Below are 25,752 nucleotides of genomic sequence, written 5' to 3'. Positions count from 1 at the left end.
ATATCACCACTGAAGCTAAATGCACTGTATATTTTTATGTCACAATATCCATTATTGGGTGCATTTTTATGTCACATTTAAGAGAACAGACTACATAATAGGTCTTTCTTTAATTTTTGGTTTATTTTACAATTTTGGCTATGAACTGGGTTTGACTATTCAAACTGACTATTCATTTGACTGTTCATTGACTATTGAATGCTTTCTTATAGGCTGTATCTGGTTAGTAGTGGAGAATGCATATACAACAAAAATGGCTAGTTCTAGGAAAATTCATTGTAGAATAAAAAATAGTGGTTGTGTGGGTGGGTTTTTTTTTTCCTTCCCCTTGAAGGGCAAAGCTATAGGAAATGTTATTTGTGCTGACATTTAGTGTGAAGAAAATTTGCATTTAAACTGCTTAATTGATTTTTCTAAGACTGTTCCATTCATGCAAACTTAAGGCTTTTTCTGACTAGTGTGGTTCCAGGAGTAAAGGATCTGCATCTCTTTACCTTTATGAAAAAAGCTGTATCTAACAGAACATCGCTAGACCCCGAGTCTTAACATGGATTATGAACAGACGTTTCATATCTATGACCATCAGTGGTACAAGCATTATCTATGTCTTTAGAAGAGTTTATAGAAAGATGTGCATTCTTCTTACATGTACTTAGAGAAGACAAAAGCATTAATAATGTATGCAGAAATATTTAATTGGACAATCATGTCAGATTTTGTTTCCTCATTAGATAGTCTTAAAAAGTTAGTTCTATGGTTAGTCTGTTGTCCAAAAAAAAAATTTTACGTTATCAAATTCGGTGCACAGCTTTACCGAGCGTAGTGTTTTTATTAGAATTATCTGATATTTATTTGCGTTCTACGTACCCAAAGGACAAAATCCCCACTTGTCAGGTACATTTATTTCTTTGGGAGAATAAAAAACACACCCCCCCCCCCCCCCTTTTTTTTTTGTTGTTGACCTTGGGCAAATGAGCTTCTTGCCCTGGCAGAAATGAAATGAATGATAAATGTAGAGTGTGTCTTTGCTGAGTAATGGAGCTGCAGCATAGGCTTTCCACAGAGGTTTTCTCCTGCGCAGCCTGAGGCAGCCCGAGGACCCCTGCTGTTCATTTAAATAGGTATGTCAAATCTGCCTCGAAACGCCGCTGGTTTGATCTGTGGTAATATTTGTGAAGGTTCCATATGGACTTGAGCCCCCTGCAGTGCTAAGAAATAATGTACAACGCTTCATGGTGCAGACGCAAATTTTCTCTGAAAAGGGATGCAATGCTGCGTTTTAGCTGTCGGAGAGGATGATGGAGCTGACGCGCTAGGCCTGTCAACTTGTTACACGGATGGGTTGCACGCAGCGAGGCTGTGGAAAATCTGTGCCTTTTAACTTTTCTACTTAATCACGGTTGTAGCATTGCCTTTAGACTGTATGCTACATTAATTCTCTTCCTGCCTTCTGCCTTTCATCCCAAGTTTCACGGAAAAAAGTAAAGCATGCAGGTCTTGTAGAGGAGCCTTATCAAACAGCTGTCATCTGACAAGCCATTTGCATTTGTTTTGGCTGAAACAGAGCAACCCAAGGGCAAGATGTTTTGTTGCATTCCATCATAATGAAGAAATTACAAATTTTACAAGGAGCACAAGTTTATTTTTAGCTCTTCCTAGCAGTTAGAAACAGTATGCAAGCTTGCCTTGGAAATCTCTAAAAGAATAGCGTGCATCTTGTTTCTAAGTGTGGCAACCACCTTAAAACAAATCGGTTTGACAAATGCATTTTTCATTAGTATAGGATACTTGAGTGTTCTTTGACCGTTTCTGAATATTTTCGTTAAATAGGCTTCTATAAACTTAAATCCGTTAAGTGAGGTTTAACGGGAGATTTTTTTTGTCAGCCAAATGAAAGCTGAAATCTGCATGAAATTCCCAACATTGTTTTAACCTCTTATTAGACTAATGTGTATTTAAGAAAATGTATTTTTAAGTCTCAAAGCTAATTAATTTGGCTAGGGGAAAAAAAAAAGGGTTGTATGTTAATACAGTCTAAGTAATCAATCCCATTTGAGGATGTCCTTTAAATTGCTACATTAAGTCTAATAAATCGGATAAACATAGTATTTAGCTTAAACTTGTATGCCATTAATTACTACATAGACTCATGTGGAACTTGAATTTTATTAATTGCTAGTAATATAACTGGTCACAGCATTATTTGTTTAGTTAATGCTAATAAATAATATTGTCCACTTACTAAAAACAAACTGTATATTCGCATGTATTATAACTGCCAATATATATGTTGTTATGACTTGAATATTAAATGAACTTTCATAAAGGATATTTGCTTTATACTCCATTGTTGTCTTTGTTCTGCCTGTTGAATAAAGTTTAGCTGTAGGGAAAGGGACAATTTATTTTTCTTCTGATACATGAAAGAATGTTTCTTGCATGAAACACCATTTCACAAACAGTTGATAGTATATTTGATCATCATTTAACTTAAAAGTTTTTCGGAGTAATAGCATATTTTTGTAACGTGCAGAACAAGACAGAATGGTCTCTTCATACCATTCTATCATGCTGCTTGTACTTCTTTTAGAATTATCAGAGGTTGTAGATCAGAGGTAAATGCTCTAACGATAGAACAGTTTAACTCTTAAAAAAACAGAACCTAAAAACCCCCAAAGTATATGCTGAAGTCAAAACCACATAAGCAAAGAAAAATGCAAACTGTGATGTAAAATGTGGGCTCTGCAGCACATTTTAACCAAAACGTTAAAATTTTTTTCCCATAAAAATCTCTCGTTCTAGGGTTCCATTTGCTAATTTCTCCCTAAATTTTTTTTATGCAGGGTAAAATAAGAATATTTTTTTTTATTTTGGAAGAGAGCATCCTTGTAGAGATCTGAAATTTGATCTCTCTACTGGAAATGGAAGTGTCTCAGTACATAGCCAATCTTGTAAAATCAGCTGTTTTGATTGTGTAATAGCTGAGTTTACAAGACACACAGATGTGTACATTCATGAATTGGACTATTGAATCCTGAAGTGATTAGTAAAACCTTCACCTGCCAGCTTTGAAAAAGCAAGTGTGTCTTCAGAAGCTTGCTTTAGCCGTTGGGGAGTGAAGATTTGTTGGATAAATTATTGGGCATTACATGTGATTCCTGATTTTGCAAAGGCTCACTTTACTTCATATGTGAGTGGTTCTTTTAGTCTGTTGACTTCATCTCTCTGCAGAGATTAAATACATGCATTAATTTTTTTTTTAGTACTTCAGACCAAAATTTTGTTTGTTAAGAGATGCAAGTCCACTTTCATTGCCAGAAATACGTAGGAAATTATATTTAGTGTTTCTCTTACACTTGGAAGTATTTTAAAATACCACTTTTTAATGTCATTTGACTTCATCTTCTGTGTAAAGGGTTCTTTGTATGAATGGACATGATTACTGTAATTTAACCAGAACAGTGTAAAGAGATCATTTGAATTCTAAGAAGTGCACATTCTTAGAACTTAAACAGGCTGTGGAGTGTTGGTGTTCTTTGGGAATACCTAGGGAGGGTCTTTGGGAAAATCTTGCTGTTCCAGCTGTTGTAAAGCTTTCTTTGTCATTGTAACAATGAATTTCTGAGGCTAAAACCTAGTGGGTGGCAACCCATATCTCATTTTATTTGCCTGTGTTTATCAGTAGTTTCTGAATATGATGGCAAAATCCTTAAGTCTTCCTTTAACTTGTGTCATGTTACCTGAAAATACTTCAGTTGCTGTTTAGAAGTAATTCTGACCATAGTCAGTCTGTCCTAAGGCGACAGCTGCGATTCCTTCCCCCTGCCCTTTTTTGAAGAACCGTGATACAGTTGTGTTTTTGTTGAGCTCCTGGTTCATGTATTTTTTTGCTGACCATTCCAATACCTAAGAGTCTATGCCAGAGCGTAGTGAAGACGATGGGTATTTCTGAGGAGGCAGACTGGGGACTGCTTTTGCCAGGTGGGAAGGTGACACTCTGTGCCTTACGGAGGCACGAGGTAAGTTGAGAGGCTAGCAGTAAAGTGAAAAGCCTCCTTACACATTTATAAGACCGAGTAACCCAGTACCTCTTCTCATCACCTAACACCAAAATATCTTCTTTGTGCCTGGTTTGACTTTTTCCAAACGTAGGAACTCGTGGAGCTCCCAGGAATCTCTAAGCTTGCACCCAGTGAGCTCTCCCCGGATGGCCGAGGGGCAGCCGCAGCCCTGCTTCCCCTTCTCTTCCCTCCCTCTGCAGCCCAGAGCAGAAGCTTCCATACCGATTCTTTCTCATGTCTAACTACAGATGCCTAAAAATTGCTTGGTGTCAGGCACATCTCATGCCCTCTAACACAAACCATGGCTGTACTTTTAATGTATAGTCAATAATTTTTGCAGCCTAATAGTCTGAATGGAGCCGTTAAGATTATTAGTGATGCAATGTGAATCTTGCCCAAAGTAGTGCTACGATATCTTTTTATCTTAGAGATCTACAGATATATTTGTGAGGTTTGGAAATATTTGAAAATATGATTTGTTGTGCTCTTTTATATGATGCTTCCTGTGTTTGAAAATAAATAGACTTTTTCTGAGTTGAAAAATTTTCCTAGTTCCTATCTGATCTCTATCAAAAATGAAGGATTTCTGAAAGGCATACTAGTATAATGTATGAGTTCTTACGCTGTCTCAGAAAAGTGGACAATTTTGTACTTCAGGATTTTACACTGTGGAGTTACTCCAAAAATACTTCAGTTCCACTGTGCTGTTAAAAATGTCACCAATGACCTGCATCAGAGACTTCAGTGAATTGTCCCTATTTAAATGCTTTGAGCGCAGCTCAGATAGCAGTCTGTTCTTACTTCATACATTTTAAGTACAAATATTTTTAGTATATGTGCGGGTGTTTTTATATTAGTGGATAAATCAGTTTGAACAGTAGGTGTTCATAACTAAGCAAGGGGGTTTTGTTTTGTTTTGTTTTAAATGTGAACTGTTGCTGAAATTTCATTGCATCCTGTTGCAAATTCCAGTATTATGTTAAGAACTAGTATTTCATTGGTTAATTTCTGACAATACAGAGCTGTCTCACATTGCTTCTTTTACTGTTTTTTGTAAGTAATACAAAGAAAAAAGAACCCCAACCATTGTTCCTTGTCCCCACTAATTCTTCCACTGTAGTTTCTCTCTAGTATTTGCTAAAACTCATTATATTAATAAGGTATATGAAAGTGATGATAAGCTTTCTATTTTCACTTGTTAATGGAAGTAAATTATTTGGCATATGAGTACTTTTTTGTAATACAACAGTCCTGTTTTGTTTCAATATCATTTATAATTATTCTACAAATACTCCTATTTAATTTGTGATTTGAATCACTGTTGTAATTTAGAGTATTAGATGTTATATTTTAGAACCAAATAGTCTCCAAAAGTTTATGAACTGAAAAAAAACAAACCCAAACCCAAAAATGCTTTATTAAAAGCGTGTTTCTTCTGGAATATTTTCAGTGTGACTTTTTGGAATATTTTTTTCCTTTTGTCTTTCTGAAGTGTTAAATCTCTGTCACAGCATTGTTTGAAAATAATAGCATAGCTAAAGAATTTTGAGAAAACTGTTTAAAAAAAATACTGAAAATTCAGAGTAAATATATCTAATGTTTCAAAGAACAGAAATTCTGATTATGGTAAATGTACAACTTTATGTGTGTCCCTATAGACATGCCTGGGTAGGAGGGAGTTCTGACTGATACAGACCACCAATAAAGCTGACACTCTAAACGTACAAAAATCTAACTGAATGAAATTATTTACAATCTTAAACCTTGTCAGTATTTTGAGGAAGTCAAACTAAAATGTGGCTGCACTGATGAAATTATTGTGAAGTATGTTTTGGAGTTACATCTGTTATACAAATGCAGTTACCTTTCTGTATACAGTTGAGAATTAATTTTTTTACAAGCACATGTAAGAAGGCAACAAACACTGTTGAATAAAAATAGCAGAATTCAAAATTAGTTACTTGGAACTGCATATGAAAATACTGTATATACTGTCCTAAATGTTTGTTGGTTTAGATTTAACTTGCTATATTTTTTTTTTTAATTGTCAGAGCTCTGCTTGTTTTCTGACCTCTGCGTTTTAAGTGTTTGGAGAGTAAAACGACATAAGCATGTGTTTAAATAATAATAAAATTTAAATATTAAATGGAAAAATGCATTTAAATACTTTTTCCATATACATTTTAGGAAACATATGAAAAATTGCTGAATGTTCAGAAATATCAAGACCAACTGACAGCTCAAGACCTTCTTCCTCAGAAGGAAAAAAAGTAAGCTTCCAGTTAGAGTGAATATTGATACTAGTTTTCTTAAAATGCTTCAATATGTTTTGGCACTTCTTGTAGTTTTCCACCCTTCCTGCCTTTTATTCCACAAACACATTTCCAGACTTTTTCCCCACTCCTTGTCTAATATTTGTATGGTGATTTCAGGCTGAAAGGTCTTACCTGTAGTATGTATGTTGTAGAGTGCTGACTTCTGACTGCTAAAATAGGGAAACCTCATCTATTTCCCTTCCTCTTTAATCTCTCTCTGCAAGATCTTTTTAATATTCTCTCCTATATAAAAGTTCTGAAGTGTGATTTGAAAATAAGTAGAGAATATCCAGGATTCTGTGTTTCTGTATATGAAGTTTTCTAATTATTTCTTTATTAAAGGTTTTTGAAAAAGGAGGTAAACTCTTTATAAGAGCATAAGGCCTTTTAAAATTCCAAATAAGTTGCTTATTTATTGGAAAAATCCTAAGGCCTGAAGCTGAGCTCTTTTAATAGTCTTTCATTAATTTTAGTTCTTGAATATTTTTACTTACTAATATTTAACTTGAAGAGTATCAAAATACTTATTTCACTGTTTTTCTTGTAATGGCTTTGAACAGCTAAATCATCAAAAACTATAGTAATTTTAGAAAAGTTTATTTGGTTGGATTTGTTTAAATATCAGCATTATTAGTAATTGAATTTAGTTTCTCTTCTTTTTCTTCTTTAACGTCTCACAGCAAGCTCTTCAGCTAGTTAGCCACTGGACAGAAAAGATACATGTCAACCAGAAGAAGCTATGGGAGATCCTACAGTTGTTAGTCTTAGTGCATACAGTCAGCATTTTCTTTGAAATGGCTATTTGCTTCAAGAACTGTTTGTTTCTCTTAGGCTGTATTCTTGATTTTCTATTTTGAGGGTTTTTTGCAAGGATTTTATGATCTATTAGAATATTAAATTAAGCAAGTCTTTAAAAGAAATGGATACAGCTAGGAAGTTTTGATTTTGACATTTACTGCTTTTCTGTATAGTTACTTTTTCACTGTCCAAGTTGTTTTTATCTCTGTTCTTGCTGTGTATTTTCTAGCCAGATTTATGTGCTGTTCCAGTTGCACATCATGTTGGTTTGTCATTTCTTAATTTCAGCCATTTGTTGTTTAAGTTAGGAAGAGAAAGGATTAATTTGCTGAGATTATTTCAATTTCTTAAATAACAGAAGTTCATGTTTCTTCATGATATAAATAGTGTCCTATGACCAACAGAATGTTTTCTCTTAGATTCATGTTAACTTCTGAGCAGACAAGAGAAAAAATGAATTTAGTTTCTTGGTGTATGCTGCTGAAAAATAACCTGACTCCTTACAGAGCTCAGCCAGTGGATTTACTGATGTGAAAAATGACCTAAAGCTAGTCAGAGTTGAAAGGTTTTTTCTATGTTAGGTTTGTAAAATCTCAGAGAATTTAAAGGATTTCTGAGACTTATTTTCCACACTGGATATGGTACTTCCTCTGAGATTAGCCTGGATAATTTACCTCCGAAGTGTAGGTAAAGGGTAAGTGAGAAGAGCTGTTTTGGTTGTTTTTTGGGGGCTGTTCTCCCCCCCCCCCCCCCCCCCCCCCCCAAAATAATCTACTGTGGACATATGCTGTAATATTAACTGTAGAGTTAGGACCTGATCTTAAACTACTTTAAGTTTATAGCTTTTCACATGTAAAAAATGTCACTGACTTCACTGGCAGTAGCAGTATGTAAATGCAATTATATACTTGAGTCTGTCAGGATTGGAAACTTATTTCAAAATTATTGTTAAAACCAGCATTGTTTCTAAATAAATGTTTCTTATGCCCTGACTCAGAAAAGCATTAAAATACATACTTAAGAAGAAGTACTACTTAAAATCACCTACAGAAGGAGTGCTTTTCTAAATCACAGCTTCCTTAATGCTGCTGAAAACATTCATTAATATTGTTTCTAAAAAACCTGAAGAGGTAAGAAGCTAGTGAAAGCTTTGCCTTAAATTTACCTGGTAATGTTGGCATGTATGTTTATGGTGGCATTCTGTTTAGTTGGTCACTTTGTATCATGCATATTTCACAAAGCTTTATTTCAACCATTGAGGTTTTTTTGTGTTAGCATCTCCGTATGAGGCTGTTTTCTTAGAAATTTCTGCTTTTGCTATCACCACTGCAGTTTCTGTGCTGAGCAGGTAAAGATTACACAGTAGATAGAATACAGTGTGTCATTGCTGCATTAGTACTTTGACTATGCTTACTGCTAATGGAGTTTTTTGCATTGATCAGAAAAGTAAAGACCAGAGGTAAAATTCTGTTACTTTAGAATTTGATTTTAACATTCTGCCTTCGATTTTTTTTTTTTTTTTTTTTTTTTTTTTTCCTTTTGCTGCTTGTAAACCAAATTTTCCCTAGCAGGAGGTTTTTAAAACTAAGTCCTAAGTTGTGGGGAAGATCACTTACTATTACAATATTACTCTAGCTCAATCTTGGACTTCAATAGTATGAATAATGTGTAACTGATACTCATAATTTTCATGTGGTTAACTCAATACATGAAGTTACCATCCCTTTCAAAAGACAGATCTTTTAAAATCAATGTAGGCATTCTCGTGTTTACTATAGGAATGTGATCTGTATTCATTTGTAATGGAAAATGTATTTCTGAACGAAGACTGACTGTATGTGTGGTCCTTTGTGATGTAACTCTAATTGCATGGTTAATTAAAGGGAGAATATATGTGATATTTTAAACAGAAACCTGGCTGGCAGCAGATGGCTGACTAAGATTGAATTGGAAGAAATGTTGTTAGAAAAACTGTCAGATGATGATGTAAGTAATTAATCTCTCTAATCTTAAGGAGGGTTGTATCTTAAAAATACGGGCTCTGGGTATATTTTTGGATACTGAAAAGGTACTATGTAGAAGCAGGTGCTCTTCAAAAGAATTTTCTTCCTTCTCATGAAGTCTATATATGCTCACAGCACTGTCACATTCATGTTTTGAAAAGTGACCTGTGTCGCTTTTTTTATCTAGCACAGTACAGAACTATTAAGGGTTTTCCATTCTTACCAACATAGTTTAGTTTTTCTCCTGGTAACGTTGTGAGGCCTAGAGCCCTTGTTCCTTGTCATCTAATTATGTAGTCAGGAATGGAGTATAGTAACTCTTTATAATAGAAATACACAGTCATTTATTCTAGTTACAGGTGAAAACCAGACAGGGCTAGAACCTCTGTTGCTTATTGTAGAGAAGGGGTAAATGTTCAACTCGAGAAACATGATGGATTTGTGTAATGGTAAGCCTGCACAGGGTTTCTGATTATTTAATTTTAAGAAGGACATGATAATGATAGAAAAATCACAGAGAAGGCTGATCAGAAATGAGGAGTCCTTTCTTAGTGATTGGTTACAGAATCAATTATCAGAAACAAGATACAAAGCTACATAGATCTGTGGTCTGATACAGATATCTCTTGTTATATTCTCCTTGATATCAAAATATGGTGGGAGAGAGGAGGGTTTTGCAGTTTGCCCAGTATCTGAAAACTGTATCCCTGTCTAGATTTGGAGTCCTTTACATATATCTCTGGGAATAAGACTTTTCATTCTGATAGTTGTATGCTTTTTTCTCACTCAGAGCTTTTTTTTTTTTTCTACGGTCCCCTAAATAACATTAGATTTTGTAACAGCAGGTTCAGTCTATGTGGCCAGCTTCAGTTTTCTTTTGGAAGTTTAAGCTTGAATATGATAGTACCAGAGAATATAACACTGTTTGTCTGAGCGTTCCAAGTATTTTCTCACCTAGAAACCGTGTTCTTCGATCTCTTCTGTCCTGTGGACAACATCATTGCAAATATAGCATAGCAGCAGCAAACATGCCCTTTGCTCACTTGTCATCCAGAACAGTAACATGGGATGGCTTCCTTGTCTATGGGTGATGTGAAAAGGTCTCGAGCAGATTGTGGTCCGTAAGCATAAGTTGGAAATTGCTGTTGTAAGTTTTCTATCCTGGTGTACCCAGGAGACTTCCTCTATCTTGCCCGCAAAAGAAGCAGTTACCACTGAGCAGGACCTCAGTGTTTTCAGTAGCTCCTGTGTTTGGAGTGGCTGTTTTTCCTCTCAGGATGCCAGGAACTGGTCTAGTTGTACAACCAAACAGTTTGATGTTCTTCACTGCTTGGTTTTTGTACACTCTACGTGTGTAAAAGTAGACTGGAGTAAACTAAAAAAAAAAAAAAAAAAACCAAACCACAAAAAACCCACAACAAAAAAACCCAACAAACCAAACCAAAAAAAAAAAAAACCAAACCTCCCAAAACCCAGTCCCTTTTACATACTGGCCTCTCACACGTAAAACCACAAAGTCTCGGCCTATAGGAACAAACATTGTTTAAACGTATTTGAAATGTCTCGGTATGAGCTACCTGTCTTAACTGCTCAAATTCTTACATTTTGCCATTGCAACAAAATTTTAAGTGGTGTTTGCATTATTAAACAAAATGAGAGCTATTGATTTTTTTTTTTCCTTTGCACTCTGCAAGTGAAAACTGTTGGAAGCTTTCTTCATCTATAGCCTCTATAATTTTAAAATTTTTGTATTTTTATATTTCTGCTCTTCAAAGGCTTAACCACATGTCTGTGTCGTATCGTTAGACAGAAGTGGCTTTCTAAGTGTTGTCAGAGTTCCAGGGGCTATTGCTAGGTTACAAGAAAAGTATTAATTTTATGCTGAAGACTCTGGTAACAGAGGGAAGAAAAAACACTTTTAATAACAGCTTGTAAGTAAAGAAAACTTCAAAAATAAGGTTATGATATCTGTGTGAAAAATCCATTCTAGATGATAGCATACCTTTATATCTAGTGACCAGCTGTCTAGTGCTCCTGCCAGTAATACTTCATAACAGGACATCCCAGCTTTTAGCACAAATGGGTTAACACAGAGGTGTTTTACTCTTTAATCACATGTTGAAGAACTTTGGAGGGGGGTGTAAGGGGGAAGGAGAACCACACAGTAGCAAAGGATAATTTATTTCAAGAGGTTGCCCTTTAAGTCAAGTATCTCTTGAATTTTTAAATAGCTTGATTGTTCGGTTTTAAAGGAAATCATAAACATTAAAGTAACTCAGCTTGAACAGCCAAAGATAGGTAGATAGGTATTTCCTGTATATATTATGAAACATAATCATTTAAGAGGTTCAGTTTAGTGAAATAAAATTATTTCCAAGTCAATGAACATGCTGACTTACTGAAAATGAGGTGAAAACCTTTTTTTCCTTTTGCCATTTTAATAAAACAATAATAAAAGAATGAAGACCCCCCTCAATGTTTTCTTTTAAAAAGTGAGATGAACTTCATTCTAATACAATAATCTTGTATTACAAAGGACTTGGTTATGCTTTGAATTAAAGTTTCATTGTTGCCTGAAGAAAGGACTAGGTATCTTTAGTCACACAGAAAATGATGCATCTGCATGCTGTTCTTAAATCAGCATGTAGGTGCAAAAGTGTCATCTTGTCAGAAATCATCAATAAAAGTGAAGTAGGAAAGATCAATTATATAAAAATAGAAAGTTTTAGCAAATGCAATTACACTTGCATCCTTTAATGAAGTCTTGTTGTCTACAGTATTCAAGATTTATTCAACTCTTAGAAAAATTGATGACGTTGCCATGTGTTGACATGGAGGAGAAGCACATACGAAAGTTTTCCAAAGAAGTTCCTATGCAGTTGAAAAAAGTAGTTATTGAGCCCTTGAAGTATGATGAGCGAGGAGTGGCCTTCAGCACTGGTGAAGGTAATAATTTCAAGTTGGTTGGTAATGATGCAGAATTTTTTCCTCTTCATACGACTTTCTTTATAGTATGTACAGCACTGCTGCATGTGTCACTACTTAATTTTACATTTTTATGTGTATATTGCATGTATAATTGTTAATTATGTTATGGCATACTAAGTTATGACATGGCCTGGTAACAAAGTGCAAGTTTTTGGCACAGAGTGTATCAACTGTTAGTTTTTATTTCTGTACAGTAGTACCTCTGTAGAGAGGACCCTGTTGTGCTACATATTGTAGGATACAAAAGGACTTTCACTGCTGGCAAGAGCTGATTGTTGAACATAAAGGGCAGGGGACTGGGGGAGCACAAACACATACAGAGAATTGCATGGATGTAACAGTGTCTTTGCTTAGTATAGAAGTGGCCGGCTTACACCACTGAGTAACCTTTATCATTACTTTTGTGGGCTGTCCAGCAAAGGAGAATTTTAAGATGCAAAGACTAAATTGCAAGGCATTTGGATATTTACAAACAGCCTGGGAAAATGCAAAGAGGGAATTCCTAAATTTTTTTTTAAACAAGTGGATGAACTGCAGCTGGCATTATGGGACAGAGATGGGAATCGGTCATTGGTACCGAGACAGAGGGGATGTCAGAGAAGAGCCATGAAGGTCTCTATCTTCTAAATACAGACTGCTTACATTTTCAGTGGAGGGACACATAGTGGAAGAATGGTATATGGTATGAGTGATTGCCTAGAAAAAGTAATGTAGCAGCAACATGTATAGGAAAGTCTGATGACTTTCTGGACAAAGCATATGCACTCACACACACTTTATATCTATGCTGTACATTTAAGAGGAATCTTAGTCAGAGGTGACGTGTATTCTTAAGCAACAGGCAGCAGATGATAATAAGAACGAAGGTCACAGAGAATTTGAGGGGTAAAATGGCTAGAGAGTTCTGTTTTAGCTGGGCTGGCTTCAAGATGATGTGACAACAAGGAGATGGGAGAGCTCCAAACTGGGATTTAATTCACACTGGTTTTCAATAGTGTCTTCAGAACAGTAGTTACTGAAGTTTGATAAACATGCAACCCATGTTATTTAATAAAAGCCATCAGATTTTTAAGTTCAAGAACAGTCTTGTTTGTGTCCCATCACCCCCCTAAATTAAGAAAAATGTCTGATTTGTTTCATAATTCCTTTATCAGAATGATTGCTTCCTTTGTGCTGTAGAAGATTTGTCTGAGGCTTTAGCACAGAGTGTTTGTCATGGTTTAACTTGAAGCTAATGCACAGAAAGAGAACCGACTGTAAGTAGTAATTTCTGAGGAAACCATGCTAAATGATGCATAGGCATTGCTTATACCAGTATAGTTAAAGTGTTAACCTTTTCCATGTGAATATTCTTAAACTTCTGTACCTTTGTACGATTTTTATAAAGTATTTTAATACTACTAGAAATTTTGCTTATGGTAAATGGTAAGTGTTCAACAAACTGTTTTTTTATATACCGTGACATCACTGGGTCAAGAAAGTGTCCTGATCTACTGAAGTTATGGGAGGAAGAGTGTTACCTCTCCCTCCTCCCAACACCCCCCCCCCCCCCCAATAGACATTGATTAAAATATATTGAAAGCTAGTTGTTCATTGTTTGTATTTATTTCCTTCTCTTAATTTTTTTTTTTTGTTACCTCGGCCTTCAGAAAAAACAGCTGGTGCTGTATGAAAGTGTTGAGATTTGCTTAACTTCTTGGGCACTTGAAGTTCTGTAGAATATTGAAGCCTTATAACAGATTGGTTTTAATTCCTTTAAGGTACAAGAAAAACCGCAAAAGCTACTGTAGTAGTTTATGACAATGGGACTGGAAAAATTACAGTGAATGGAATAGACATTTTACATTACTTCCCAGTGCTGCAAGACAGGTGAGAGCACTATGAAATGCTGTATTCTTACTGTACTTAAACTATTCCAGCAAAAGTCATGACATTCAATTATATTTTGGTGCTGTGTTCCGCAGAGTTGATGCTATGGTATTGCTTCTGTATAACTATCTGTCTTATGAAAATTGGTCTTGATTTTCCTCCTCGTTTTCAGGAGTCAGTAGTATAAGAACTGATAGGTAAGCCTTGCTCTGTGTTTCTTGTCTCTCCCTTTCTGAAGGGACGCAAAAACTAAGAGCACAGACTATTTAGTTTGAATTTTGGTCCCCTTGGAAAGGGCTTGCAGTTTATTTTAAAAATAAACAAACAGTGTCTTTAAGTGTTTCCTGAGAGATTTGCAAATTGTACGCATGTGTAATTACTCTGGCATACAGTAACATAGTGGAAGCAAACAAGGTGAGACGCTTAGTGTAAAGCTTCAGATTTTGGGGGATGTGCACAGTCTGATATAGAGAAGACTTCTCATAAGGCTGACATAAGGTTTCTATCCCTTATGTGATTTTTATTTTATATTGTGATTTCTTCTGAGCTCAAGAATAGAGTTGACGGATCTTGGCATCTATAGATAATTAGTGAAACAAACGTAATTGTAAAACCAAACTTAAAATACTTACCGCTGGCAGTTTGAATATGCTCCTAGCTGCTAATTTCCCATTGATTTAGTTGTTACCAGTAGGAAATTAGCAATGAATGCCTTTCTGGATCTCTGCCTGAAGTTAACTATGTTTTTGTATATACTATGGTAAGAAATGTACATAGCATGTAACTTTATATACATGTATCTATTTAATTTTTATGATGATGATTATTTTTTTATTTTTAGAGAACAGTTGTTGTTCCCCTTCCAGTTTCTTGACAGAGTTGGAAAACATGATATGGTTTGCACAGTCTCTGGTGGAGGAAGATCCACACAGGCTGGAGCAATACGTTTAGCCTCTGCAAAAGCCTTAAGGAGTTTCGTGACAGAAAAGGAGGTGGAATTCATGAGGCAAGGTAGGAATTGAAATTATTTCAATGTTTCTTAATGTGTTTCTGGTAATTAACAGAATTAATACAAGGATCATTTAAGGATCAGATAGCGCAAATTTGAGTAAATAATCCCAGTGAAACCTTGTATATTGTATGAAAGGGATCTGCATTTATTTGTAAACTGTTTTCACTTGTTTCCTGGCATCCTTTTTGTACATTTTGGATGACTTCTTGAGCATTTTTCCATCTGTTCATGACCTCTCTTAGGCCTATTAACCAGCTTATATTGCTTCAAGATAGAATCACAAAACATGAATGTGTATTCACCAACAAATAAATCTGGATCAGGCATTATTGAGCTGTAAGATACTGATTGTATTTTGTTTTACTTGGTTAGTTGCTGCTTGTTCATGTTTAAAAAAGTTTTATTCTCAAATGTAAACACTAGAGGTTTAGCTTTCAAGGGATGGTAATGACGATAAACATTACTATGTGCAACTAGCCAGACTGAAGGAGCTTCTTTCCTCTCTTGCTTTATTTAGAGTTTACAAGTTACCTAGGATAAGATAGAACTCATTTGGATAACTGCAATATTTGATGCTTCTCAGTGATTAGATGCCATATTGTTTCAGCAAATACAGAATTATGAACAGTGAGCTTTTTTAACTATGCTTTTTCTGGACTAGTAGGGAGAATACCTGTGTGTATTACTGGCAGAAGAGCTATGATTTTTTTTTTTTTCCACTCTATTGCCGTCCACGGAAGTAAAGCTATCTTCATGCTAGTATCTTTGCAACAAGTTTCTTTGATTATAGCTTTCAGTACTGACAAGTATGACTTGCTAGGAATACCCCTGTAAACTGACATTGTAATGAGTTGGATATCTGTAATGAGATCAGCATAATTCTGAACATGTTTTGGACATTGCCAAATATACTTTGGAAACACTAAGTGTACTTTAAAGCAGTGGTCTCCAAAGTGGGGTGTTATGCAAGATGATCCATTGGGGTGCAGGAAGAAAATCTTAGAATTTCAGTAGTGTGTATAATTTATAAATTAATAAATACACATATATTGGGGGTGCATGCTCAAAAATATTTTACTGATAGGAATGCATGATCAAAAAAGGTTTGGAGACCACTGCTTTAAAGGCTTAAGCGATATAGATATAAAACAATGTGGGATTATTTTAATGGTTTGTAAAGGAAAATGTGAAGAAGGTTCAGTTATTAAAGAAAAGTTAAAATGTTAGAGGATCTGATGAAATTCCTTTCAGTATGTTTTATACTGAACCCTTACCCTTCTGGATGTTACAATTCGTATGCAAAGTTTTTGACTGCCTTAAATCCCGCCCCCCATGTAGTATATCTGTAATATTAACTAATAACAGCAAACAAATGGGTGCTTTTCTGTGTTTTGTAGCTGGACTACTAACACTCGACCCACGTGTGAAGGAACGTAAAAAGCCTGGTCAAGAGGGAGCCAGACGGAAATTCACCTGGAAAAAGCGCTAAGTCTGAGTATTTAAAGAATGACAGAATGCTACCAGAATTTCAAACCATGCTGATTTATGATTTAAAGCTGTTATATAAATATATTTAGTAATAAAGACTTTTTCCATTATAACTACTATGTTTTCTTTGTTTAAAGAAAGTTGTTTGTTGCTTTTTAAGTTTATTTAAAATTGTGGAAAATTGTGGTGTGATTTGCCAAAATGCTAAATCTGAAATAGTAACTTGAGTGCCAGTTTTGCATCTTGGCTCCACTGAAGTCAGTAACGATTTATGAAACTGTTGGTGGATTATAACTTCCAAAAATCAGTCTATTTGTTTAGTGACTTAACTGTCTAAATTCTGGAATTAGGCAGCTCCTAACCAGGTATTTGGACAACTTTGACATGCCTCCCTTTCTGCCTCACAGGTATCTGATGATAAGCGACAACTTCCCACCTAAGCTATGGTGGAGTTAAACTAGTGAGAATGTTACTGACAGTTGAGGGGATGTTGAGAGAGGAACAGTCACAGAGGATAACCTTTGCCTGTGGAATCAGTTGCCTCCAGGATGCCTCCCTAGGTTAAGGAGGGAGTGATTCAGAGCAAGTACCTAAATTTAGATGCTCTGAATCACCCTCTGGAGGAGTCAGTTTTTCTCCTCTTCCCCCAAATGCAGAAAGAGCTGGAGGGATTAGGCTGAAGTTAATCTTTTTAGAATACTCTTCTCCACCCCTTAAATCTCAAGGGGCCTGCTCAAGGAGGTGTGTTCTGAATATGGCTGATGCACAAAGATAGCATTGGACTCTTTGCCAAATACAGTCATAACTTTTCTTTTTTAAAATCAGAAGCAGGAGGTGATGACAGTGCTGCCCACCTCCTGTCTATAATTGTAGCCTTCCAAAATAGATTAGTGGTTACAGCACTCACCCAAAAGTGCAAGGTTTTGGTTTATTGCCAGCTTCCTTCCTGGGACAGAGGTCAAATACATAGAGCTTCCAAGGAAGAGCATATCCTTCATCTTTCCTGTAGGAACTGGGCTACAGCAAAAAAGAGTATAAGGTTCATCTCACCAGGAGAAAGCAGAAGAAAAATTTTTCAACTCAGTAGTTTTAACAACAGGGCACCTTCCAACTTTCTTTTAATTTAGAAGACTTCAGTACTTGGATCTTTTTCCCCAGCCAGATTTTCTAAGTGCTAGAGTATGTACCCTGCTTCTTACTTGCTGTAGATTATACCAAAAATGTTACACCTTGGAGGTAACAAAAGGTGCTAGCGGGTCACTGCAGGTGATAAACAACTATGAGTGATCTGTATGGGTTGTCATTTTCCTGAGCACCATTCAAGAGGGGGCAGCAAGTAAATAGACCTCTTGAACTGAGTAAAACAGAGAAGGTCAGAAACTGGGTATACATCCTTGACTGAAGTGTTTCTGATTCCTTACTCCCCAAAGCCGCTCTGTGCTTCTTTTTAACTCTCGTTTCATGAGAATACTCAGTGAACTTGGGCAAGATTTCTCATTGCTTAGGTGGTTAATTGAAATATGTAACTCTACAGCTACCCGAAAGGAGGTTGTAGTGAGGTGAGTGTTGGTTTCTTCTCCCAAGTAACAAGTGATAGGACGAGAGGAGGTGGCCTCAAGTTGCGCCAGTGGAGGTTTAGATTGGATATTAGGAAAAATTTCTTCACTGAAAGGGTTATCAAGCATTGGAACAGGCTGCCTGGGGAGGTGGTGGAGTCACCATCCCTGGAGGTATTTAAAACACATGTAGATGTGGTGCTTAGGGACATGGTTTAGTGGTGGACTTGGCAGTGTTGGGTTTATGGTTGGACTTGATGATCTTAAGAGTCTTTTTCAACCTAAATGATTCTATGATTCTATGACTTAAGTTCAATTGAACAGCTGAGGCAATTCGCCTGACTTTGAAAAACAAATGGGGGTTGCATGAGATGTTTTACACTAAGGCAAATACAAAATGACTTAATTAGCATTTCTGCTAATTTAACTCTGAATTGTTTTGTGTGTAGCAAAATAACTCTGTCATGTTTCAGTAAAAGCTGTGACTTGTAATAAAAGTATTCAGTAAATATCCATGCTGGGACAGGTACCTAAGGATTCTTTTGACATGCTTATGTAACAAAACATATATAAGCACATGGACTTAAATGAAGGTGCTAGCTGAAGAAGATATGGGAAATTAAATAGTAGAATTTTTATCTTAAGACAAATGAAAATCGATCAGTTTGACCGTATTAATTTTCCTACCTCATTATTAGGCAATAAAGCTATGAGTGCAACAACACATCAGTACTTAAAACATGTAAAGTCTTTTATCATGTTTTAAAGGATTTCTTAGTGTTTTACCTTCTAAAAAAGTATGGACATGGCCTTTGGTGTTTAGACCCAGCAAAAATTTTAGACAGGGCAAAGTTTTAGAATTTATCACAACTTTTTAGGGAAGTCCCTAGAAATACTAGTTAATACTGTGCAACCAGGTCACTTGCTTCATAGCTACTTGTTCAGGCTTCCAACTAATTCTGAAAGTGAGCCAAGAGAGAAGCATTTTGAAAAGAAAAACAGAATTGTATGTATTTTTTTCATTTGTATGAAGTTCCTCTCAATCATCTGCAATACACGTCAACATTTAGGAGTTAGGAGATGAAATAATTGTGTTAAGAAGGACTATTTCTGTAGTGTTAAAGGATCAAAAAGTGAGACTACCATTTTTTTCACTCATTTTTACAGATTCATCAGAACTGAAGTATTTTATGGGAGAACCAAATAAGGAAATTTCATTGGGGTTGCTAATTTTGGTTTGTGACAGCAGCACAGTAGTAGAATTGGTTTATCAGTTGGAATAATCTGGTTTAACTTCCCATTCCTCTCATTCCCTTGCATTCCCAAGGTTATTGAAAGAAGCAGTCCTGAACACCTGCCTACTAACTGTGTCCGAGCCAGGCTTCTCAGGTCTCAATTTTGAACCACTTGCAGTATGGACCAACTTATCTTGTCCACAAGATTTCAGAAAAGTGTCCTGAATGTGACAGGTGCTCATACTTTAAAATATTTTCCGAATGTGGGCAAAAAGACATAAGCCTTCTGTGCTTTCTGGTCGAGGTATGTTGTGATTCATCCAGGCTCTGCCCTCCCCCCCCCACCACCACATTGATGTTTTGCTTTGAGTTAAGTTGCCAAAATTGTCTCTAAGACAAATGGAACATATCTGTGCCATTGATTTCTGGTAACTGTCACATTTCTCTAGTGTCTCAGTAGGTAAGGCTATAAGGATGTTTCTGTTTTGTATTAATGCTTCTATGTTACCACAAGATGGAGCAGTTTGCAATCTAATGAAATGAGCTATTTTCAGAAAGGTATGTAGATACTAGGGAGAGAAATGATGAATCTTCCTTATAAATAGTGATTTTATAACAACAGGTTAATACAAAAATAAATGTATTGGGTTTCAAAAGGGTAGATTCAGATTGTCTTTCCAGGTTTTTTTTTTTCTCCTGACAAGAGAAACAGATTTTAGTGAGAAATAATAAATTTCAATTAATGCTACTTTTGGGCGATCTAATTTCAATGTATAAGTAATACCTTCAAATTAATACTATAATGTTATGCTAAGAAATGCTAGCTGATCTGTGGAGCTTGGAAATGGTACAGTAACATTGTGCCAGTCATCACAAAGTTAAAATCACAGAATGGTTTGGGTTGGAAGGGACTTTCAAAGATCATCTAGTTCCAACCCTCCTGCCGTGGGCAGGGACACCTTCCACCAGACCAGGTTGCTCCAAGCCCCATCCAACCTGGCCTTGAACACTGCCAGGGATGGGGCATCCACAGCCTCTCTGGGCAACCTGTTCCAGTGCCTCACCATCCTCATTGTAAAGAATTTCTGCCTTATGTCCAACCTAAACCTACCCTTAGCAATCTCGTACTAATCATATACATAACTAATAAATATAATTATTTAGATAAAATGCCAGAAATGAGTTTTGGCTAAGGGGTAGGGGATTTGTTACTGAAACTGCATCTCATCTGTACAGTTATAGAAAATACCTGTCCATACAGAAATTAATTTTCACAGTTTTCTGTGATATTTTATATAGATTAGATGAGAATTCATGGGCTGGAATCGGAAGCAAATGTATTTTTCATGCTCTGCTAGCCCCCAGTGGGTATTGGTTGTAGTAGCTTACTAAATGTCCTGCAAAACACGCGAACAGAAATTGCTGCCTGTGTACCTGCCCACATAAACATAGCAGCGTGGGAGAAGAACAAAACACACAAACCAACAGGCAGTAATGGTTTTAGACATCACATTGTGTAGAATCCACCCTCAACCACTATGTCAGCAATCACCTTCGCTGTTAGTTTTCAGTATTAAATAACTGAATATTGACGTCTTTCTGGTAGGCAATTCCAATCCCACCTGCCATTTGTCTCCTAGTTACCAGCCATGTCAGCAGGAATGGGTGCTCCTCTGCTCGGCTGGGAACTTGCTCATTCTGAAGGAAAAAAGCCTTGGGTGCTCCACAGAGGAGGTCTGTGTTTCAACGCACTAAATCTTTAAGGTGTTCGAGATGTGTTCTGACCGTTTCTTCATCATTTCAATAAACGGAGGTGCTGAAAGTACTGACATAGCAACATAACCAGAGTGGTGGGTGCTTGCCACAGGTCCTGAGCAGACCAGTACATCATGGAAGCAATTTCAGACTAAGGCATGATTAGCAGGAGCTACATGAGGATGTACTAACACTTTCTTCTGAAAGTGCCTATTTGCCTCTGAGCTCCACAAAAGCAAATTCTCCTCTGTTCCAGGACTGTTCCCCAATACCTTCCTGCTTGCCTGCTTACCCTTCCCCTTAGTAACAGCCATTTCTCATAAGATGCGATGATGCCAAGATAAAGGTGATTGCACCAGTGGTACCAGGGCAGCCCTGCAGGGTTTGGGTTGGTGGTGTCTCTAAAACTTTGACCTATACCTTACACCTTGAGTGCTGGATTGTATATAGGCAGTGGGAGCTGTAATGCTTTTTAGCTGGTGGAGGTATGCACAGGATTTTTTTGTTTAAACTTGTGGTCATAGAATGTAACAGAGGTTTTAGAGGAAAATATTGTGCAAAGCAAGAGCTGTATAGATTATTTGTTGTCAACAATAAAATGATAACAACAAAATGATAAGAATATTGTTATATGCTGCATAACAGAGGAAGAAGAGGTCATTGCTTTGTAAAGGACCTTGTGACTTAATCTTACATACCGCTTTTCACAGTTGGGCCGAGCACCACATACCCGTCTCTGCACGTGTGAGTTTAGCCAGCAAAATCCCTGCTGAGGGCTCCTACGTGGGAACACCAATGCCTGAGAAGGCTGACATGCATACTGAAAACACCGTGTGAGACACAACATCTGCTTCATTCAACTTCATTGCAAAAAGGAGAACGCAAGCGCACGGTTACACAATATCCTCCCTGCTCAGCTCACCTATAAAATCATATAGGTTTGTAGCAAAAAGCTGCGTCGTCGGGATCTTCCGACGTTCTGCTGCATGCCAACTTTCACGCCCAACCCGCGGTGGACGTCCCCACCTCGGTAAGCAGCTTTGGGGATAGCTGAGGAAACCCCACCAGCAACTGGTGCGGTGGTGCGTTGCGGTGCCAGGCTTGGTGCTGGAGGGTTTGCTGTCGGTGTTTGCTGCAAGAGGGAAGTGAGACTCGGAAAGATCTCGCTGAGCCTGGCACGTTCTGGTGGGGATGGACTGCAACATTGCTAAAGCAAGGGCTGCCCCTTCTCACCATATAGATGTAATAGACATCTAGGATCTCTTATTTAGTAATGTTCACCCATGGATTATATCACCTGCAAGGTAGGAATTTGATTCTCTCCTCACTCAGCTGCAGTTAAATTCCTAGGAATTAAAAACCTCTTCTTTCGTGAGACCTTGACGTGAGTGCTGACATCTCTTGGATCTTTTTGAGCCAAAGCCACAGGGGTCCCTCCTGTATCTTTCACCTGAGACAGCTATTTCTTTGCTAGGAGAACTGATGAGACATACAGGTTTAACAGTCAGCTTCCCTCATAGAGTTTCTTTCCCTGTGAAAAAGTCACATTGAGACCTATTCTAAATCCACCCCCCCCCATTACCTCTGAACTGGGTTTAATTTCAGAGGTTAAGCAAAAGGGGAGATTATTTTCTCCTCTAAGTGAATGCTTCCAAGGCTGAAGGGCTCATTTGTACTCAAGTTGCAAAGAACACTTAATGATTTTATTTGACTACAGCAAAATGAGAAAGGAAAACGATATTTAGAAAATTTCATTAGAAAAACATTTGCTGCTTTGTTTCTATAACAGCAAGATTACTGGGTAATCTCTGCCTTAACTCATCGGGGATAGCTGATTGCATCAGGTATGCTGATGGAGCTGATACTGATGGGCTGAGCGTGCAAAGCATACGCATTACCCTCCGGAAGACTCATGCCTCAGACAAGGAACATGCAAAACGGCTGCCCTGTAAGGATATCCCAAGGCACAAACCAAAAACTAGGCAGGAGGCGGAACAGCTCAGAGCAGCAGCAGAAAGTCAAGGGCAACCGAATTTGCTAAAGCACCGAGCCAACCCTCCCGGCTGCTGAAGCCCGGGCAGGTTCTAGGAAAGGAACGAGCCCAGGCAGTTAATTGCCGCTCAGCGTGGAAGCCGTGGCACCGACTGACGCAGCGGCGGTGTCTAGCACGTCAACCGTTTGGGATGTCACCCTTTCATTCGTGAGGGATGGGGGTCCCGGATCTCCCACCAACCCACCAGCCGGCGGGTGAGTAGGAGGCCGGCGGCTGGGCTGCCCTCGGTAGGGCAGGACGGAGGTGGGGAAGGGCTTCACCGAGGGAAGGAGGAACCGCCGGCCGGAGCTCTTGCACTTTTTGCACGGGCAGAGGACGTGCCCCTTCCCTACCGCGGTGTGGCCGATTCGTATTCCGTCATTTGCCAAAAAAAAAAAAAAAAAAAAAAAGGGGGGCACCGACTGTGTTTCGTAATCCGCTGTGAGTTTGTTTTCACCTTAAGGAGCTTATAATTTACAAACATAACGCTTTAGTTTAGCGTGAAGTTTGTCAGATGTTTAACGTCAAAAGTCAAGGCTTCATCCACTGCCTGAGCTTGGCGTAAATCTGATTGGTTTCTTTTGTAGAAAGCCAATTTAGGAATCAATTATATATTGTAATGGGCGTGAAAACAGCTCCTCTTTGCTCATTGTAGTAGATTACAGCTTGTAGTCTGACATCACTTAACTGCGTAGCAAATTGTCTGAAAATGAAAACTCCTATTAGGACACTTAAAAAATTTCTGTTTCAAAATGACTACTTAACAACCATTAAAGCATCTTTATAGAAATGTCACTACCCTCATTACATCTGTACCTTTGGTTAGATTCTTTCCCCCTTTCCAGTTTTCCCCCAGCATCTTGCAGCTTGCCCATTATTTGGATGTATAATTAGAAATCCATTATTATGTTTTATGGAGATGTAAAGAGTAGGAAGAAAGCTGCGTAACTACTTTTTACATGCAGCATGCAAATTATCCACCTTGTGTATTTTGGCTCTGAATGTTCCGCAGATGTAGTTTCATTTCCCTTGGATCTCTGTTTACCCATTTTTATTGCTAGTCATCAAGTATAGCAGCAGAAAAATCAAAATAGGAGGGGGGAGGAACCTTCCCATAGAAGCAGCTTAGCATGCCCCCATCGCAGACTGGTATCGACGTTAATGTGCTTCACCTACGCAGTTCTGTGCACGGCCGTTATTTATAATAGATGGTCACGGAAATGGTAGGGGTAATCAGCATCGCGCGAGAAAACGGTCACTGCCAAAGCTGAATAGTTGGGAAAGCGCTTTGAAGGGTACGATTTAAAAGGTTCTATTCAGATACCGTGTGTATTGAGAAAGGGTTCAGGATGGGGTTTCGACTGTACCTCACAGCTGAGAACGAGCAAACGCTGTTTTCCTCAGCCTGACTCTTCCAGCTGACGTTTGTTCTGGTCTCGCCTAAGGGTCACGTCCTGCTGTGTGATACCCTCAGGACCTGAGCCGAAGTCAGTGGAAATCTTACGGACTTCATGGGACACCTCTAAGAGGGGAGAGGTCTCAGTGCAATGGCCTTAAAGCAAAAATTACTTTAAATTTGCGTTGGACGTTGGGTCTGATACAAGCGTAGGCAAGTGGTTCCTGGAGAAAGTATAAAAGCACATAAACTTTCTTTTTTGGAGGGGTAGGAGGAGGGTGCCAGTGTCTGAGGAGCAGCTGGCTTCCCAGGGAAGAAGGAGCCTCCCGAACGGGGGTCTGGCAGAGCTGTGATGTGGGAATTATGATTGTACGTAGCGCATGGTGGTGTTCTGTGGTTTAGTGGCTCAGTGTAACTTTCTGACTATTAAATTTAAAAAAAAAAAAAAAGGGCAAAGTGCACCTAGTAGGTATACATTTAAAAAAAAAAATTTTTTTCCTGAATGCTATTTTTTCTAATTCCTTTAGCCACTGACTGGACAAACCCAGACATAACATCTCTACAATATGCAAATTTTTCCCCATTCTGAATTGCTGCTGGTTTTACTTAGCTTTTAATTTCATATAACTGGCAAAATACATTGCCCAAGAGTATCAGTCTCTTTTAGTCACGGTAAAAGTAGGAAACAGAATCAGGTCAACCAGACATTGCCACTTAATAATAAAGCAGTATTTGATCAGTGTATTATATGCATATATATGCACACACACAAATGCATATGTATGCACACACACATATGCATGCAGGTATTGTGCACGTAGATTATATGTATTAGAACTAGAGAAGTTAGTTTATTCTTTCTGATATAAAAAAAGAAATTTATTTCTTGAGCTAATTTGATAACTATGCTGTAGTTATGACTTAGGGAAGTCATATAGCTATAAAGACTGGAGCAAGACTGGAGCAATTCAGAATAATGTTGCAGTTAAGAAGTTCTTACGGTGCTGGGCTAGGAGATGGGAAATAGTTCAGCTCCTGCTCCTTTCCAGAGCTCATATGTGATTACAGAGAAATTGCTTACCACCTGCCCACGAGCTGCAGGAATTCGGTGACACTCAAACAGTGGGAATGGCACTAGATGCCTGCTTAGCTCTTGGCGTTTCTGACAGCGTCCAAGCTTTCAGTAGAGAATCCGAGTAAGAGAGTGCTAATGCCTGGCACCCCGACCTCGTCCGTCCCGCTCC

The 25,752-nt window shown here is 37.7% G+C and overlaps 1 protein-coding gene across 1 annotated transcript in view; it reads left to right on the top strand.

Moving 5' to 3' along the window:
- Positions 1-16,647, top strand: part of MRPS9 (mitochondrial ribosomal protein S9) — a 34,780-nt gene extending 18,133 nt beyond the window's left edge. Inside the window, exons 6-11 of the mRNA XM_029998974.2 lie at positions 6,249-6,331; positions 9,085-9,160; positions 11,955-12,123; positions 13,926-14,034; positions 14,876-15,045; positions 16,444-16,647. Of these exons, the coding sequence (XP_029854834.1) occupies positions 6,249-6,331; positions 9,085-9,160; positions 11,955-12,123; positions 13,926-14,034; positions 14,876-15,045; positions 16,444-16,535 (699 nt within the window). The 3' untranslated portion in view covers positions 16,536-16,647. The remainder of the gene's footprint in view (positions 1-6,248; positions 6,332-9,084; positions 9,161-11,954; positions 12,124-13,925; positions 14,035-14,875; positions 15,046-16,443) is intronic.
- The last annotated feature ends 9,105 nt before the right edge of the window (positions 16,648-25,752 follow it).

This window comes from Aquila chrysaetos, chromosome 23, assembly GCF_900496995.4.
Source record: "Aquila chrysaetos chrysaetos chromosome 23, bAquChr1.4, whole genome shotgun sequence".
In the NCBI taxonomy this organism is placed as follows: domain Eukaryota; kingdom Metazoa; phylum Chordata; class Aves; order Accipitriformes; family Accipitridae; genus Aquila; species Aquila chrysaetos.
Note: the sequence above shows the minus strand (reverse complement) of the source record. Positions and strands in the feature narration are given on the sequence as shown.